At 39.2% G+C, this 14,731-nt stretch overlaps 1 protein-coding gene across 1 annotated transcript; it reads left to right on the top strand.

Moving 5' to 3' along the window:
- The first annotated feature begins 75 nt into the window (after positions 1-75).
- batf3 (basic leucine zipper ATF-like transcription factor 3) lies at positions 76-6,018 on the top strand. Its single transcript, XM_014144701.3, has 3 exons — positions 76-1,800; positions 2,630-2,749; positions 4,829-6,018. The coding sequence occupies exons 1-3, from the start codon at positions 1,726-1,728 to the stop codon at positions 5,021-5,023; spliced, it is 390 nt and encodes a 129-aa protein (XP_014000176.1). The 5' UTR covers positions 76-1,725; the 3' UTR covers positions 5,024-6,018.
- Positions 6,019-14,731: the final 8,713 nt, after the last annotated feature.

Here is a 14,731-nt window from a genome sequence, read left to right as displayed (position 1 = left end):
CTCAATATCAAATAATTACTGGGTAACAATGAAGTACCTTAGTGTGATTGTTTTCAATTAAAATGTTAGGACTGTCTGGTAGTGGTCTGAGTAATTGGCAGAGAGGTTTGGAACTATCTTATTGTTCTATTAACCAATTTACTGCTCGGTGATGTCATCAGACAGGCCAAAACTCCATTCCACCAAAACAAACAGCTCTCACACTAAAAGGGCATCATTTTCACAGTATTATTCCAACCTCAGTGTGGAAATATACAGTACCTGTCAAAAGTTTGGACACCTACTCATTCTTCATTGTAGAATAATAGTGAAGACACCAAAACTATGAAATAACACATGGAATCATGTAGTAACCACAAAAGTGTTAAACAAGTCAAAATATATTTTATATTTCAGATTCTTCAAAAGTAGCCACCCTTTGCCTTGATGACAGCTTTGTACACTCTTGGCATTCTCTCAACCAGCTTCACCTGGAATGCTTTTCCAACAGTCTTGAAGAGGTTACCACATATGCTGAGCACTTTTTGGCTGCTTTTCCTTCACTCTGTGGTCCAACTCATCTCAAACCATCTCAATTGGGTTGAGGTTGGGTGATTTTGGAGGCCAGGTCATCTTAGCCCTTACACAGCCTTAAGGTGTGTTGGGTCATGGTCCTGTTGAAAAACAAATGATAGTCCCACTAACTGCAAACCAGATGAGATGGTGTATCGCTTCAGAATGCTGTGGTAGCCATGCTGGTTAAGTGTGCCTTGAATTCTAAATAAATCACAGCGTCACCAGCAAAGCACCATCACACCACCTCCTTGCTTCACAGTGGGAACCACACATGCAGAGATCATCCGTTCACCTACTCTGCGTCTCAAAGACACGGCGGTTGGAACCAAAAATCTTGAATTTGGATTCATCAGACCAAAGGACAGATTTCCACCGGTCGAATGTCCATTGCTCGTGTTTCTTGGCCCAAGCAAGTCTCTTCTTATTGGTGTCCTTTAGTAGTGGTTTCTTTGCAGAAATTCAACCATGAAGGCCTGATTTGTGCAGTCTAGTCTCCTCTGAACAGTTGATGTTGAGATGTATTACTTGAACTCTGAGAAGCATTTATTTGGGCTGCAATCTGAGATGCAGTTAACTCTAATGAACTTATCCTCTGCAGCAGAGGTAACTCTGGGTCTTCCTTTCCTGTGGCGGTCCTCATGAGAGCCAATTTCATCATAGAGCTTGGTGGGTTTTGCAACTGCACTTGAAGAAACTTTCAAAGTTATTGAAATGTTCCATATTGACTGACCTTCATGTTTTAAAGTAATGATGGACTGTTGATGGACTATCTGGTCTAAAATGTAAATGAAATGTATGACACAAGAAAATATTATATATAACAAGCCTACATCTATTTGCAACAATTCAGCAAGTAGTATCATACAGGTACAGTAAACTTATAGGATACTTTCCTCTTGTCCCAAATCAGCTTTTTAGAGCGCACTTTATTCCCTTGCTGATGATTGAACACTCGAGGGCATTCTGACGCCTTTTAGCACGTGACTTAAAATAAATATTGAAAAGAAGCGGCAAGTGCAGTTTCAACAAGTGAAACTGTTTGTCTCGCTTACGCCCGGTCTCACTTGTACATACCTTGGATCTTGCTATCTGAAATAAAACTTTCGAGGAGGACTTGTTTTGACGTTTTGTATTTAAGTAATCTATCAATGCATTGTTATCGCATCTGCGATGTCTGACAGCGATATTTCTGGCAGCTTTCTACACAGCAAGAATCAAAACATGTTATTACTTGAAAGATGTGAGGTAAGTGTTAAATAGCGTAAATAGAAACGTTACTTTAATAATATATTAGGCAGTGGTGTAAAGTACTTAAGTAACCATACTTTAAAGTACTACTTAAATCGTTTTTATGGGTATATTTACTTTACTATTTATATTTTTGATAACATTTACTTCACTACATTCCTGAAGAAAAATTATGTACTTTTTATTCCATACATTTTCCCGACACCCAGAAGTACTTGTTACATTTTGAATGCTTAGCAGGACAGGAAAATGTCCCAATTCACACACTTATCAAGAAAACATCCCTGGTCATCCCTACTGCTGCTAATCTGGCCGACTCACTAAACACACGTGCTACATTTGTAAATGATGCCAGTGTTGGAGTGTTCCCCTGGCTGTCCATAAATAACAATACAATCTGGTTTGCTTAATATAAGGAATTTGAAATTATTTATACTTTTACTTAGTAGTATATTTTAGCAATTACATTTACTTTTGATACCTAAGTATATTTAAAACCAAATACTTTTATACTTTTACTCAAGTAGTATTTTACTGGGTGACTTTCACTTTTACTTGAGTCATTTTCTATTAAGGTATCTTTACTTTTACTCAAGTATGACAATTTGGTACTTATTCCACAACTGGTATTAGGCCTATTTGGTTACCACTCATTAATTTTAACTCGTATTTTTTTTGTTGTTGAATATTTTGTATGATAAAATATAATCTACACCAGCAACATTGTGTTGAGTGACCACACAAAGATCAGTCAAAGCTAAAAAGCAACAGCTTGTATGTGATATTCTAATAGTGACAAACATAATACAGACCAACTGTACCTCAGCTGCAGAGCTCTGGTGATGATGGTGATGAAGACAAGAGACTAAAAAGAAGGGAAAAGAACAGGGTGGCAGCGAAGAACAGCCGAAAAAAACAGACACAAAGAGCGGATGAGCTGCATGAGGTGGGTCAGTGCATGCACAACAGACTCCTCATCATCACACAACTCCTATTTTGGCATAGTCTAACATTTTCTGTTATATGATGGTAATGACACAGCTATCAATGTCACACTCATTCTCTTGATCAAGTAGATCAGGGATTGGCAACTTTGAAGGGGGTGGGGGCCACAAAAAATCTGAACTCATCATGAGGGGGCCGCAGTGGCTCGCGGGTCTGTGTACCCACCCACACACCGAATTACAAGCAAATCAATTTAGTGCCCCTCCCCCTTGACAGCAGAGATACATTTTTTTAAGTTTAGAGTTTATTATGTGCAATTCTACACATTTTGATGTAGAGAAAATGTTGCCGTTTTCAACCAAGATTGCTGCAATTCTATACATTTTGTCATGGGGCGGAGAGACGATTTAGCAATTTTAGAACTATACTGAACAAAAATATAAACACAACAATTTCTACCGAGTTACAGTTCACATAAGGAAATCAGTAAATTCATTAGGCCCTAATCTATGGATTTCACATGACTGGGAATACATCTGTTGGTCACAGATAACTTCAAAAAATGGTAGGGGCGTGGATCAGAAAGCCAGTCAGTATCTGGTGTGACCACCATTTGCCTCATGCAATGTAACACATCTTCTTCGCATAGGCTGTTGATTGTGGCCTGTGGAATTTTGTCCCACTCCTATTCAATGGCTGTGTAAAGTTGCTGAATATTGGCGGGAACAGGAACACACTGTTGTACACGTTGATCCAGAGCATTCCAAACATGCTCAATGGGTGACATGTCTGGTGAGTATGCAGGCCATGGAAGAACTTTGGACAGTTTCCAGGAATTGTGTACAGATCCTTGCGACATGGGGCTGTGCATTATCATGCCGAAACATGAGATGATGGCGGCGGATGAATAGCACGACAATGGGCCTCAGGATCTTTTCAAGTTTCAAATGACAATGGATCTTGTCATGGGATCTCTGTGCATTCAAATTGTCATCCCAAATTGCCATAAGCTACATTATCCGTAGTTATGCCTGCCCATAACATAACCCCACCGCCACCATGGGACATTGTTCACAACATCAGCTGTCTGCCATCTGCCTGGTACAGTTGAAACCGGGATTCATCCGTGAAGAGCACGCTTCTCCAACATGCCAGTGGCCATCGAAGGTGAGTATTTTCCCACTGAAGTCAGTTACGAAGTCGAACTGCATTCAGGTCAAGACCCTGGTGAGGATTACGAGCATGCAGATGAGCTTCTGTAAGAAGGTTTCTAACAGTTTGTGCAGAAATTCTTCAGTTGTACAAACCCACAGTTTCATCAGCTGTCCGGATGGCTGGTCTCAGAAGATCCCACAGGTGAAGAAGCCGGAAGTGGAGGTCCTGGGCTGGCGTGGTTACACATGGTCTGCGGTTGTGAGGCCGGTTGGATGTACTGTCAAATTCTCTAAAACGACAATTGAGGCGGCTTATGGTAGAGAAATTAACATTCAGTTCTCTGGCAACAGCTCTGGTGGACAATGCTGCAGTCAGCATGCCAATTCCCACAAAACTTGAGACATCTGTTGCATTGTGTTGTGTGACAAAACTGCACATTTTAGGGTGGACTTTTATTGTCCCCAGCACAAGGTGCACCTATCAGCTTTTTGATATGCCACAGCTGTCAGTTGGATGGATTATCTTGGCAAAGGAGAAATGCTCACTAACAGGGATGTAAAAAAAAAATGTGTGCACAAAATTTTTGATAAATTCGCTTTTTCTGCGTATGCAAAAAATCTGGGATCTTATATTTCAGCTCATGAAACATGGGGCCATCATTTTACATGTTACCTTTATATTTTGTTCAGTGTAATTTCATGCAATTCTACTCATTTTGCCATGGAGTGGAGAGGAAAATTAGCTGTTTTAAAGCAAATTTCCTGCAATTCTACATATTTTGCCATATGTAAGAAATGGGGGGTGGGGGGTGAAATTGATCCGAGCACCTTCATGTGGCAGTTGCCCATCCCTGAAGTAGGTTAATATTTTACTCTACTCTGAAAGTAAGACTATAAAGTATCTGAGCCCAGTTTGTCCTATACAGGCATATGAGTGTCTGGAGCAGAAGAACAGACAGCTGAAGAAGGATGTGCAGTTTCTGTCTGAGGAGCAGAGGCGTCTAATGGAGGCCCTCAAGGCCCATGAGCCTCTCTGTCCCATCATGCACTGTGTTGCCAACCTGGGGTCAGGGACGTTGGGACCCAGGGATGTAGGGGTCCCCTCCTGTCTGCCCAGATAGCCAACATACCATGCACGGACCACAGAGACAAACCAACTTGGGAGACTTGTGAACAGAGTTAACAGGTCAGATTATATGCCCTCATCTGTCCTTTTTATTCTCGGCGTCAATTGTTTTTGTACAGTTTGAATTAAGTTGTAATTTAATAATTATAGGCTTAGGTAATGAGCTTTGTTTCAGATGTTCAAATTGCTTTTCCTGTTTAAATGTTTCGTATAATACATTGAACATAAATTGCATATCCCTTTCCCATGAGACCATTTCCCTTTGCTTCTGATAAATGTGGTTACCACACCTCTTATCACGTGTGTTTTGGTTAACCAAACTGGTTTACCAGTACCTGGGCTTGACCATGTGGGAACTTACTTATACTTTACCAGAAAAAAGAAACCATTAAAATGTTTTTGGTTTCTGGTTTCTTAGTCCCTAATCTAAAACATTTAATACACTGGCTATTACCAATGGATTCATGCAATTCAACACTTAATTTATCAAATGAAAGAACCAAATCACTTAATCCAACTATCATATGTACAGTATTATTATTATTGTTTGTTAGCTCATGTTATGACATTGTTATAGAGTGTACCCTCTCTTCCCTATAATGTGGGTAAATACTAACCTCATTACGTCTTCTTCTCATAACTTAAAAAAATGAAATACGTTTGAAGCATGCCATTATCATTCACTAACTCAATAAAAGGGGTAACATTTTGGGAATTCTTGTCACCATCAATGATCTACAACATGTATGGTCTATCTTGATGACATGACTGCAAGCTTCTCTAAAATGTTATTATGAATGGATGGATACATTCTCACAGTAGTAATTGGCAAGGCTTCTTCTACTAAATGCAGGCTGACCACTGAGAAATGTGAAAGACTCTTCAGCCACACAGACAGTTTATTTCATACCAAAGGATTTATAGACTTCTGCATACTGCATTTGAGGGGGATTGTGGTGATTATAATAAAGCCTTTTCTGTGGATCGCTTCTTCATACTGGTATGCACTTCTTCTTAGTTATTTTCTCTTCGAAACTTTCTCTTCTCACTTTCAAATGAGCACAGACTACTTGGACTTCCACCACACAAGACAGAGGATACTACTTTCAGTTCAGTCCAGGAGATTTTAGGGCATAATGAGGTATATCATTATTATATTAGTATACACATTCATATTTTATTTTTCTTTAAAAAAATAATGTTTTCCCCACACCAGATACAAACATACACATACGAACAACAACTTACTGTACAGACGCCCACAAACAATGACTACATCTCATCTGCCCAGACCCGCATGCTCACACCCCTATCCCTAGTGCCTGCATTATTGCCACGTGGCCTTCAATTGTACCAATTTGTTTTTCTCAGTCGCCCATGCTATTTCAATGATAAATCATGTTAGTGATGGCGGATTGATTGAGTTCCACGTTTTTAGTATACGGTTTTTCAAGATGAGTGATGAGAAGGGAATGGTAAACTGCTTGAATGAGGGATCTTACAATTACCTGTATGTGTGCGGTATAGAGATGAGGTTGTCATTCTAAAATCACGTTAAACACAATTATTGCACAAAGAGTGAGTCCATGCAACTTATTATGTGACTTGTTAAGCACATTTTTCTCATTAACTTATTTAGGCTTGCCATAACAAAGACATTTCAGCTTAGAATTTTTTATGAGTTTGTAAAATGTTGAAAAACATAATTCCACATTGACATTATGGGGTATTGTGTGTAGGCCAGTGACAAAAAAAATCTCTATTTAATAAACGTTTTATTCAGGCTGTAACACAAGAACATTTGGAAAAAGTCAAGGGGTGTGAATACTTTCTGAAGGAACTGTACATTGGTCAGTCCAAAATAGTTTTTTAATTCTGTCATGGAAATAAATGTATTTCCTGTTACCATTTACGGTGTCTATACCTTTAGTTTTCCATGTGGACCAATTTATAGGTGAATTTTGAAAAGCTATCCAAGGATTGTTCCATAGGGTTGTGTTTTTCTTCCATATTGCTATATTATTAACTGAAGTTAATGTTAGCTTTATCCTTTGAAAATAGGCACGTAAAAAGATTCTGGGGATGAGCTTGCTCATCTTCAGTATGTACCCATTGTTCCTCTTTAGTGCATTTAACTATATGTTGCAAATAAAAAAGTATTGGGTAGCAAGTTGATACAATTCCAAGTCTTGAAGGTTAAAACCACCCTCAGACTTAGAAATATGTAAAACATTCCTTTTTTTCTATGAATGTTATTTGCCAATAAAGTCTATCATGACCGACTATACTTTTTTAAAGAATGTCTTCTCTGGGGTAATTGGTATAAACTTTGAGAGCCATGCCAATCTGAAGAGGTTTATAATACCTGTAAAATATATGGGAAGATTGTTTAATTAGATCTGCTTTCATATTGTTGTTTGTTGTCACTTATCAAGCACCCTAAGTATTTAATATTTTTGTGGTCCACTTAAAGGATTGTTGAGATCATGAGTTATTATTTTATTTTTCCCATTACCATTATTTTGTTTTTTCCACATTCATTTTATATCCTGGGATTTTAGAGTATTCTGCTAATATTTTTTATCAAAGGGGGCATTGAGTTTTCAATATTGGTCAGGTTATCAGGAGATCATCTGCAAATAAGTTTAGTTTATATTCATGTTTACCAATACTGATACCTGTTACATTATTGGGTCCTGTCTAATTATTTCTGCTGGAGGTTCAATTGCCAGTGCAAACAGAAGGGGAGAGAAGGGACATCCCTGTCTTGTGCCCCTTTCTAATGCAATTTCATTGAATAATGTCTTATTTGTGTATATGTTTGTTTTAGTACATTTACATGATATTTTCATAAAATGTATTATTTCCACTGGAAAGTTGAAAGCTTCCAAAGTTTTGAGTAGAAAAGGCCATTCAAGATGGTCGAAAGCCTTTTCGGCATCAACAGCCATTATTGATAAATCTACAGTGCATTCGGAAAGTATTCAGACCCCTTGACTTTTTCCACATTTTATTACGTTGCAGCCTTATTCTAAAATTGTGACAAATGTGCACCGCTATGGGACTCCCGATCACGGCCGGTTGTGACACAGCCTGGGATCGAACCCGGTCTTTAGTTACACCTCAAGCACTGCGATCCAGTGTCTAGGCCTTCCCTGTGGCTCAGTTGGTAGAGCATGGTGTTTGCAACGCCAACATGGTGTGTGCAACGCCAGGGTTGTGGGTTCGATTCCCATGGGGGGCCAGTACAAAAAAAAGGGAAAAAAATGCATGAAATGAAATGTATGCATTCACTACTGTAAGTCACTCTGGATAAGAGTGTCTGCTAAATTACTAAAATGTTAAAAAATGTAATGTAAATGTCTTAGACCGATACGTCACTTGTTCTTAAATGGAAGAACTTTGGAACCACCAAGACCCTTCCTAGAACTGACCGCCTGGCCAAACTGAGCAATTGGGGGAGAAGTGCCCTGGCACCATCCCTATGGTAAAGCATGGTGGTGGCAGCATCATACTGTGGGGATGTTTTTCAGCTGCAGGGACTGGGAGACTATTCAGGATCGAGGAAAGATGAATGGAGCAAAGTACAGAGAGATCCTTGGTGAAAACCTGCTCCACAGCACTCAGGACCCTAAACTGGGACAATGAACCTAAGCGAACAGCCAAGACAATGCAGGAGTGGCTTCGGGACAAGTATCTGAATGCCATTGAGTGGCCAAGCCAGAGCCCGGACTTGAACCCGATCAAACATCTCTGTGTAAGGTTCTGTTTTTATTTTATTAGTCAATCTTGTGTTCTGTTTCGTTGTGTTCTTGAACGTAGCCCTGTCTTTCTTTTTTGTTCATTGATTTCACCTGTGTTAGTTACTCACCTGGTTTCATCAGCTCCTTATTTAGTTCAGTTCATTCTGTTTGTGCCTTTGTGAGGTATTGTTCGCTTTGACTCTACTGAGCCTTTTCTTAGCTCGTTTGTGAGAACCAGTTAGCCTTCAGTCCTAGTTTTGATTCATCTGCCTGTTTGCCTTCCTCTGTATGACCATTGCCTGCCCGTGACCACAATTCCTGCCTTCTGTGAAGGTGAAATAAACACCTGCCGTGCTCTGTGCGTGAATCTACACCTTTTTCTACCTGAGTATTCATTACACTCTGAAGAGACCTGAAAATAGCTGTGCATCGACGCTCCCCTTCCAACCTGAAAGAGCTTGAGAGGATCTGCACAGAAGAATGGGAGAAACTCCCCAAATACAGTTGTGTCAAGCTTGTAGCATCATACCCAAGAAGACTCGTGGCTGTAATCGCTGCCAAGGGTGATTCAACAAAGTAAATGGTCTGAATACATATGTAAATGTGATATTTCTGTCGTTTTTTAATACAGTACCAGTCAAAAGTTTGGACACACCTACTCATTCAAGGGTTTTTCTTTCTTTTTTACTATTTTTTACATGTAGAATAATAGTGAAGACATCAAAACTATGAAATAACATGTAGTAGCCAAAAAAGTGTTAAACAAAACAAAATATATTTTATATTTCAGATTCTTCAAAGTAGCCACCCTTTGCTTCGATGACAGCTTTGCATACTCTTGGCATTCTCTCAACCAGCTTCATGAGGAATACCTGGAATGTATTTCAATTAACAGGTGTGCCTTGTTAAGTTAATTTGTGGAATTGTTTTCCTTCTTAATGCGTTTGAGCCAATCAGTTGTGTTGTGACAAGGGTGGTATACAGAAGATATCCCTATTTGATAAAACACTAAATCCATATTATGGCAAGAACAGCTCAAATAAGCAAAAAGAAATGACAGTCCATCATCACTTTAAGACATGAAGGTCAGTCAATCTGAAATATTTCAAGAACATTTCAAACATTTCAAAAGCCATCAAGCGCTCTCATGAGGACCGCCACAGGAAAGGAAGACCCATAGTTACATCTGCTACAGAGGATAAGTTAATTAGAGCTACCAGCCTCAGAAATCGTCAATGAGCTGCACCTCAGATTGCAGCCCAAATAAATGCTTCACAGAGTTCAAGTAACAGACACATCTCAACATCAACTGTTCAGAGGAGACTGCGTGAATCAGGCCTTCATGGTCGAATTGCTGCAACGAAATCACTACTAAAGGACACCAATAATAAGAAGAGAGTTACTTGGGCCAAGAAACACGAGCAATGGACATTAGACCGGAGGAAATCTGTCCTTTGGTCTGATGAGTCCAAATGTGAGAATTCTGGTTCCAACCGCCATGTCTTTGTGAGATGCGGAGTAGGTGAACGGATGATCTCCGCATTTGTTGTTCCCACCGTGACGCATGGAGGAGGAGGTGTGATGGTGTGGGGGTGCTTTGCTGTGACACTGTTTGTGATTTTTTTTAAATTCAAGGCACACTTAACCAGCATGGCTACCACAGCATTCTGCAGCGATATGCCATCTCATCTGGTTTGCAGTTAGTGGGACTATCATTTGTTTTTCAACAGGACAATGACCCAACACACCTCCATGCTGTGTAAGGGCTATTTGACAAAGAAGGAGAGTGATGGAGTGCTGCATGAGATGACCTGGCCTCCACAATCACCCGACCTCAAGCTTATTGAGATGGTTTGGGATGAGTTGGACTGCAAAGTGAAGTAAAAGCAGCCAACAAGTGCTCAGGATAAGCATTCCACGTGAAACTTGTATGCCAAGAGTATGCAAAGCTGTCATCAAGGCAAAGGGTGGCTACTTTGAAGAATCTGAAATATAAAATATATTTTGATGTGTTTAACACTTTTTATTACATGTGTTATTTCATAGTTTTGATGTCTTCGCTATTATTCTAAATTGAAAATATCAAGAAAAAATCTTGAATGAGTAGGTGTGTCCAAACTTTTGACTGGTAATGTATACATTTGCAAAAATGTCTAAACCAGTTTTTGCTTTCTCATTATGGGGTATTGTGTGTGGATTAAGGAGCGACCCCCCTCCCCCCCCCCCCCCCCCCCACAATTTAATACGTTTTAGAATAAGGCTGTAACGTAACAAAATGTGGAAAAGGTCAAGGGGTCTGAATGCTTTCTGAAAGCACTGTATATCTTTTTTTGTGTATTGTATTAGACTGAAAAACATTATTGTATTTGTTTGCGTATATTTTTTATCAACCCTGTTTGATTGATATGTATCAAGTCTGGTAAGACTTTAGCCGTTCTATTGCTTATAAGCTTTGCTAATATTTTATTGTCACAATTTATTAAACTTATGGGTCTATAATCAGCAGGAGACTCTCCAGATTTACTGGTTTTATTATAACTGAAAAAACGGTTTGATTGTCACGTCCTGACCAGTAAAAGGGGTTATTTGTTATTGTAGTTTGGTCAGGACGTGGCAGGGGGTATTTGTTTTATGTGGTTCGAGCTGGTTGTGTTAGTAGTTGGGTGTTTGATTTATTATTCCGGGTTTTGGGCACTGTTCTATGTTAATGTATTTCTATGTTCAGTCTAGTCATTTGTATTTCTATGCTTAGTTTATTGGGGGTTGGACTCTCAATTGGAGGCAGGTGTTTTCTCGTTGCCTCTGATTGAGGGTCCTATAAATAGGTATGTGTTTGTTTTAGTATTTTGTGGGAGATTGTTCTTGTTTAGCTGTGTGTGCCTGACAAGACTGTCAAGTTCGTTTTGTATACGTTTTTGGTGTTTTTTTCCTTCTTCACATAAATAAAAGAAGATGAGTGTACATTTTCCCGCTGCGTCTTGGTCTCAACCCTACGACAACCGTGACATTGATACACGGAACTAGGACTAAATTGATTTATTTTTCTTAAATTTTTCTTTCTAAATCAGATTTAACTTTTGCAGAGTATGTGATTATCATTCCCCTAAGGGGAATTTTGGTTCCAGAAGATGCGCTCTGTTTATTCTTCAAATTCTGTTGCTAAGTGTATTTTCTATTGGTGTAATTAAGCATGATCCCAGAGAAATCATTTTTTAACATAGTAAATTGTTCAGTGCATTTGTGGAAATAAAAATGTAGTCAATTCTTAAATAGCTTTTGTTACATTGAGAAAGGAATAGTATTTTCTTGTTCGGAATAGTAATCTCCAGGTGTCCTATAAATGACTTGTAGAGATAAAAATGCTCTTACTCTTTAGAGGCTCCCTAAATGTGCCTTTTTTTTTATTACTGGCTTTGTCAATCTTATCGCATGTATGATTTAGGTCACCTGCTAAAATAATCGTTCCTGTCTGGATTTGATCTACTATAGCTTGAATTCTATCTAAAAGCACCAGGTTTGACCCTGGTGGGATATACAATTAAATCAATGTGTTTTTTTCACCATGTAAGGTACACTTCAACATTAGAAAACCGCCTTCTTGTTCCATGTGGTGGGATATAGGAGAAAATGGTGTATTGTTATTTATCAGGATGCCTACATCTCTGTTACTACAGTATGTGGCAGCATATGCCTCTCCAACCCAGCTCCTCTTTAAATATTACATTTCTCCTTTTAAAAACTTGCAAGAAAACCAAATCTGCTGACAATCTCTTTAAGTGTTCGAGAACCATATGCCTTTTTTTTCCCATTATGGAGCCTGTGCACATTCCATGTGATAAGTTAGATTTTGCTGGTCTTTATTTGTGTAGAATCAAAGTTAACCTTACCTGTTTGCATCTATCATTGAAGGACCAACATTTTTTTTAGCAGACATGTGTCACGACTACTACTGTAGGTAGCTCCCCCTCCTGCATTCTCTGCCTCCTGCTCCTGACTCTGCACCCACTACGCCCTAGCGTTACAACATGACATATAAGGGCGGTGGGCATTCCATAGAATGGGAGGATCATAGTATAAATACATTGTTATGGTATACATTACATATATAGAGCATGTGGGCATGTCATTTACACATTCAGATTAACATTACTTCCTTTTCAAGAGTTTTAGACACTGTAGCTGCTTGACTTATAACTCAATGGATAGCCTAACTGACATTTCCTTCCCATCCTTCACTTCCTTCTAGTTCATTGGCAGGTATGGATGCACTACACCTAGGATGAAAAAAGAGTAATGTTAACAGCATAAAGCTAGAGCATGTAGTCAGACTGATGTTAAAATGATTGACATAGTGTGTCAAAACTAGACTCTTTACTGCTCTCCAGTGGCTGGATGTACTTTTACAGTATGATGAATTTCCTATCCATTGTTGTTCCTGTGAACATATTGTATAAGTACTTGCCCCAAAGCTTCCCGGAAGACTTACTTGTATGGGCATGCATTTTTAGAGGAACTGAAACATGTTTTATGTTTCTGCATAATATACTATGTACATATACAGGTAACTGCAAAAATAAAGGAAACACTGACATATAGTTTCTTAATGTTGGGCCACCACGAGCCAGAACAGCTTCAATGCATCTTGGCATAGATTCTACAAGTGTCTGTAACTCTATTGGAGGGATGCGACACCATTCTTACACGAGAAATTCCATCATTTGGTGTTTTGTGGAAAACACTGTTTCAGGCACCACTCCAGAATCTCCCATAAGTGTTCAATTGGTTTGAGATCTGGTGACTGAGATGGCCCTGGGATATGGTATACATCATTTTAATGCTCATCAAACAAGTCAGGGACCATTCGCGCCCTGTGAATGGGGGCATTGTCATGCTATGGGGGTCATAGCCATGGTAGCCAAAATAATGTCCTGCCCAGCATTTGTGTACATACGCATGATGGGATGTTATTTGCTTAATTAACTCAGGAACCACACCTCTGTGGAAGCACTGTTTCAATATACTTTGTATCCCTCATTTACACAAGTGTTTCCATTATTTGGGCAGTTACCTGTACATCATTCCCTGTACAAGTCAACATGAGAAGTTTTTTGTTGTTGTCAAGGAATGTTTTCTAATCCCCATTGGTAGTTGTAGAGCTCTGGTGGATGGAGTGCCTGATGACATATCCATCATTTATGTGACAAAGTTCTAATGAATTCCACATTTCTAATGAATTTCAAAAGATGTGAATCAGTCACACCCCTGACACACACGCCAACACAACTCCTCAACCTTCCTATAAACCCTGGCTTCGGGGCAAATCCTAATAAAACTAATTTTCAGTTAGTCACGCATACTGTAAGTGAAAATTGTACTTATATGCAATTTAGGATTTATCCCTTCATTTCTACCCCATCCATATAAAACCAAGTATGTCATTATCAAAAGTATCAACAGTGGTTGGAATTAAGCTATAGGGCTAATTAAAACACAATAACACAACTCTGCAGCATTGAAACCACCATTTCACAACAGACCTTAAACTGCTGTTGATTGCATGCAGTTCTCATATGACTTTATTGCATCAAATTTCCTGTATGAGCACAGCGTGGTGGCTTATCTTGTGTCACTCAGAGCTTCAGGACACCGTATCAACCTCCGCCTATAGGACCCTCATCTGACCCCGACAGAGAGAGGGCAGTTTGCCAACAAACTGTCACTGACAGCTCAGAGGAGAATGGATATCTGGACAGGCGGATTTATGAAATAGATTTGATTTACAGCATCTATCAGTTCATGTCTGGATGCTTGTAATAAGTGGTTGTACTGTACTACATAAGACATCTAAAATGTATTTGGGGAGGTATTCAAATGCAATGCCCATTTCAGAAGCTTGGAAAACACATCTCAGGATGTCAAATAGTGCTCCCTATCATTGCATGAATGACCATGGTGTGACA

Source organism: Salmo salar, chromosome 15, assembly GCF_965601325.2.
Source record: "Salmo salar chromosome 15, fSalSal1, whole genome shotgun sequence".
NCBI lineage: Eukaryota > Metazoa > Chordata > Actinopteri > Salmoniformes > Salmonidae > Salmo > Salmo salar.
Note: the sequence above shows the minus strand (reverse complement) of the source record. Positions and strands in the feature narration are given on the sequence as shown.